Source organism: Diospyros lotus, chromosome 1 (assembly GCF_014633365.1).
Source record: "Diospyros lotus cultivar Yz01 chromosome 1, ASM1463336v1, whole genome shotgun sequence".
NCBI classification, from domain to species: domain Eukaryota; kingdom Viridiplantae; phylum Streptophyta; class Magnoliopsida; order Ericales; family Ebenaceae; genus Diospyros; species Diospyros lotus.
Window position 1 is genome coordinate 32168733 of NC_068338.1, and position 5156 is coordinate 32173888.

General features: G+C 35.3%; 1 protein-coding gene across 1 annotated transcript; it reads right to left on the minus strand.

The window, feature by feature from the left end:
* Positions 1–863: 863 nt before the first annotated feature.
* Positions 864–4937, minus strand: LOC127796851 (vacuolar cation/proton exchanger 3-like). Its single transcript, XM_052329258.1, has 11 exons — positions 4584–4937; positions 3698–3765; positions 3426–3454; positions 3131–3327; positions 2798–3013; positions 2501–2632; positions 2255–2371; positions 2093–2146; positions 1860–1976; positions 1550–1640; positions 864–1410 (listed from the first exon to the last, which is right to left on the minus strand). Exons 1-11 carry the CDS (start codon positions 4848–4850, stop codon positions 1358–1360), a joined length of 1341 nt encoding a protein of 446 aa, XP_052185218.1. The 5' UTR covers positions 4851–4937; the 3' UTR covers positions 864–1357.
* Positions 4938–5156: the final 219 nt, after the last annotated feature.

Sequence of the window (5156 nt, forward strand, 5' to 3'; positions counted from 1 at the left end):
TCTACATCTCTCAAAAGTAAAGATGGAACATAAAATAAAATAGCTCCAAACGGTACCACATCGAATGCACTTTAATTTGCAACCATCACATGGAAAAGATTTGCAATAAAACAAATACGAAGCTTCCCATGTAAAACAACCACAGGTTAGATCGATGAAGTGAAATCTAAACATTCCAAAAATAAGTCTAAATTAGGCATCTTTGGCAGTGTGGCCAAGAGTCGAAAAGAATAAATTAACGTTATATTTAGTTAAAATATAAATTAAAAAAATAAGATATAAAAAATATTTTTTATTATATTTGTTAAATTTATTTGACGATCATTAAAAAAGAAGTCACATGACTTCTTATTTGGATTTTTCTAGATAAATTTATCTTTCTTTCTTCAGATAAATTTATCTTGATCTTTATAGATAAGTAAAAATAACGTAATTGTCCTCTAATGCGTTCCAAAAAATTTAACAAATAGTTTGAAAAAAAATCTTAAAATGTTTCCCAAATCTTATCTTGATCATTTCATATTTTGGTCTAAAAAGTATTCTAACTTTATTTTAATACAAATTTATCTTACTCATTTTAATAAACGTTACCTTAATAGATAATATTAATTACATAAATACTACTTTTAAAACCATTTCTCATAACTTTAGAGTTAAAAACACTTTTTTAATTATTACCAGAACACATACAACACCACCAAAAATGTTTCTTAAATGATGAAGCCAAAAGCTAAATTAATTTTTTCTTAAAGTGATCCTCATAAAAATATTTTTTAAAAAAAAAAAGTAATTCTCAAACCAACAAAAATTTCAAATTAATGCGAATCGGTACACTTAGACAAAAATTAACATTGCACAATAGCTATAAGTAAGACAAGGCTCCAATTAATTAATAGATCTTTAGTTAGCAACAAAACAAGGACAAAAAAAAAGCTCTACTACTACTAGTAACACATTTTGTAAAGCAAAAGATCCAAACTCCATATATATAGTTGACAAGTTTGCTTGTTGGACATTATTATTACAAATATATGAAGCAATTAATGGCGTCTTATTTTCAAACTCACATGAGGAAGGTTCATGCCACCGACTTAATTGGTTAACCCAAAATCATAAATCAAAATATAAGAACAATTGCAGGGAAATATGCACAACCATTCATTTTCATCGCAAAATTAAGCCATCATATCCTCATTTGCTACCTCCTGAATGTCTCTCTCCGCAATGCATATCCCACCAATGAATATTTCTTTCTTTGAGCTTCTTGAACCGATTACTTGTCCTAATTGAATGAACAAATGATAATCCAATCGACGATAGGATGTCGTTTTGGGGAACCAAGACAAGGGAGTACTGTTTATGCTGATGAGATCCCGGCGTTGTAGGGGTTGACGATGAAAGCATTATGATCTACCATGAAAATATTGGGGGGGGGGGGGGGGGGGGGGGGAAATTAAAAAAGGTGCATGATTTAACTTTTATTTACTATATATAATTTGGCAGCTTTAATTAATTCTGACTTGTGGAGTTTGAAGCTTTGGCCACTTACCAACCACACCTTTGTGAACAAAAAAGCAAGCCCCAATGACGCCGTAGGACAGACAAAGAACAACTCCTTTCATGTAGTGTGAAGTTCCATCCTGCACATCACAATTTCCTTAAAATTTTGCTGCTTCATATATATAACAGATAAAATTCAATATCATTTTGAGTAGCAAACAGCATATATATGGTTTGGCTTTTTTGTGGGTGGGATTAGCAATATTTGAACCATTAATTAGCATTTGTGTGTGTGTGTGTGTGTATATATATATATATAGAGTCTAGGTAAGAGCAATTAATTATTAATAGAACAAGACCTGGAGAGTGAAGGATGTGACTATGATTGAGAAGGCCAGGGAACCAGTTTCTAGCAGACTGAAGTCAAGATCCATGGAAACACCCATTATCCATGCAACCACCACACATAAAGGAACCTGAAATCAACAAGAAGTTCAGAATTTATAGATTAAAAATTTTGTGAATGGTTTTTCTTTCTCTTGGTTTAATTAATTTGTTAATTATTTATGCATTAATTAATTTCAATTCTCACCGCAAACATCAAAATTTGAGCTGCAGAACCTAGAGCAACCCCCAAGGATATATCCTACATAACAGAGAAATTAAATTTGTTAATTTCCTAGTATTAGGAAGAAGCAAAAAACTCAAGATTAATTTAATTAACAATAAATAAGAAATTATACATATATCTTACCAACTTGTTCTTGAAAGCAAATATGACAGAACCAGCATGTTCAGCTGCATTCCCAACAATTGGCAGCAATATTACACTGATAAAGCTAACAGAAATTCCCCATGAATCTGAAGCAGCCTGCAGTTCAGGAGAAGTATATATAATTAATTATCCATTCGGAAATGGTTAATTATGGCCAGTTTCAAATATATATTAATAATTAAACCAACAAAACAAGTAATTAGTTGAACATATACATATACATACCTCTATTGTACCCACAACGTACTCAGACAGCAAAGCAATGATCAGTGTCATGCCAACCAACCAAATAAATCCACCCCAAAATCCTATCACTGCCTTGTCTTCTGAGATCCCATCATCACTCTCCTCCTCCACCTAGCCATGCGAAAAATAAAAAAAAAATCTAAGGGTAATTAGCATGCATGCAAAGGTGGTGGAATTGACAATTAACATTATATATAACGAAATGAAGAGAAAAAGGGAAAAAATAAAAGGTCTGTTTTCTTCTTGTTCAGTTCATAATTTGGCCGTGATAATCACCTCTTGAGATTCAAACAACTGTCTGTGGGTTTTTAACTGGAAGAAGAGATATGCAACATATGCAACAAGCATCACAATGCTGCTGATTCTGGACAGAAGAAGAACGGGGCCGGCGGCTAAGGCGCTGTGCTGCTCAGCAGCATATCTGAACATCAGTGGCAGCAGCAGACCAAGCAAGCCCAGCAGCAGAAGCAGCATGTTCACATCACTTTGCTTCTGCCCATTTAAAATTCAAACAAAATTAGCCATGAAAAGTTAGAACTATCGGAGAAAGCAAATGAATCCTGGATTTTGTGGACTTGAAGATGGGATGATTTGTTTTGGGTCCCTTACTTTGTCAAATCTTTGTTCCTTTTTCAGGTTTGCTAGGCCTCCGCAGAATAGAGAGCTCCCAAGAACAAGAAGAAGGTTTGAGAGAATAGAGCCAAATAGAGAGTACTTCACCACATGTATTTTCCTTTGGCGAAGTGCAAATAGTGCTATTATCAGCTCCGTGGCATTGCCACATGTTGCATTCAGCAGCCCTCCAACTACAAATTAAATTCCCAAACTTATAAATATAATATTCGTTGGATACATAAAATGTTATGTTTTCAAGTACGAGAAAGTGATAAATACAGATATATACCTGTTGGGCCAGTGTAGTATGCGATTTGTCTTGAGTTTTTGTTGAGGAGACCAAAAATAAAATAAAAATAAAATGGCCCATTAGAAATCTATGGATTGCATATATATATATATATATATAGAAAGAGAGAGAGAGAGAGAGGGAGAGCGAAATTAAAATATCTAAATTAATTAGGTTTGTGTTTTCATATGAAATTCACTGTCGATCACTCAATTTTTCTCTCTAAACGTGTTCACAGGTAAAGTAAATAGACAAAACAATTAGATGCTTACTCTGTCAGAAAGCTGACGCGTTCAGCAAGCGGTGTGAGCCCTAGTAAACTCAGAGCAAAAATCCAAGGCTGCTTCGTTGGAATAGAAAAATAAAAAATATAGCAGGAGAGAAATTAAAATAAGAAAAAAATTATTTCATTAATTATCCGCCTTAAATTATATGGCCCGTAGCCTATTTTTCTTCCTTTTTTTTTATTTCATGCAAAATTTTTGTGCTTATCAGAATTTCAAAATTTTTAATATATATATATATACACACACACACGAACATAAATACTATTCTCTTTCTCTTTTAAGAAAAATGCTATTTTGCCCGAGAGACTCAAAATTAACAAAAATGCTCTCTGCAATTGCTTCCCCTTCTTTTTCATAGCCACCGTATCTCTTGTCTTTCTCCCTTCCCATATGGCTGCTATCACCTTGCCTTTTTGCCATCGCCGCCTCACGCTTCTTTGCCTTGCATTGTCTCGCCTCTCATTTGTTGATCGTCGCTACATTCACCACGATAGATGCAGCAATGGTCGGTGAGAAAAAGATGAGAAGGCACGAGACAAAGGCGATGAAGAGGCAAGGAGACGACGACCATGGGAAGGGGGAGAGATGAGAGAGGTGACGGCTATAAAAGAAAAAGAGAGGCAATTACAAAAGGCATGAGTGTAAGGGATATTTTTATCATTTTAACATGATTTGTCAACTAAGTTTCTCGGGTAAAGTAACATGTTTCCTTTTTAATTCTCACAAAACAAACAATGAGTATGGGCATACACCCACTTAACAAAATTTACAAATTTTCAAAAAGAATTTTATCAATTTATTGCTTTTTTATTATCAAAATTAAACCCCAAAATGCACCATAGAAATTAACCATGAAAAATTGAAAACTCACTCTTCCGAAATCGTAATACTGGGCGAGGATCGCCAAGGGAATCGCAGGGAAGAGCAAGCAGAGCTTGGTCCCAAGCACCACTTCTTGAAGGTTGGCCAGAAACTCTCTCACCAACCGAAACCGAACCTTGGAAACCAGCATTGGATCCGATTTCTTTCGGACCAACGACGACGAAAGATTCTGAGCCGTCCGGCCCACCAGATTCTCCTTCGCCGCCGCGGCCTCGTAGTCACCATTTTCCGAGCTACAGTTCTCCAGCGACCCCATGGTAGAACCCACCCTTCTTCGGCACTAGTACTACTTGAGAAACAGATGACGGTTCTATGCCTCTTCCGATCTCTTTTCTCCCTGTGGGGCGTTGATGTAAAGGTTTATATATAGAGGACAGTATACGTACGTTTCTGGTAATTCTGGATGAACTTTCCCGGAATTTTCCTTTGTTTGTTTCCTACTCCATTACACGTATAACCATGCCAAACGGCTCCAGGTGCTTCGTTCTCATAACTCCACCGTTTTCGGTTCACCAGCATTTCATATACAATTTCAGTTTTTGCACTGCTACATTGTTGCTAT

Bases quoted from the DNA above. Each gene is read 5' to 3' on its own strand.
- LOC127796851 (XM_052329258.1), bottom strand. From the start codon at position 4,850: ATGGGGTCGCTGGAGAACTGTAGCTCGGAAAATGGTGACTACGAGGCC. The intron at 2,633-2,797 runs GTGATTATCACG...TCGCATGGCTAG, and splicing joins AGTTGTTTGAATCTCAAGAG to GTGGAGGAGGAGAGTGATGA. The intron at 2,372-2,500 runs GTATGTATATGT...CCTGAACTGCAG, and splicing joins ACGTTGTGGGTACAATAGAG to GCTGCTTCAGATTCATGGGG.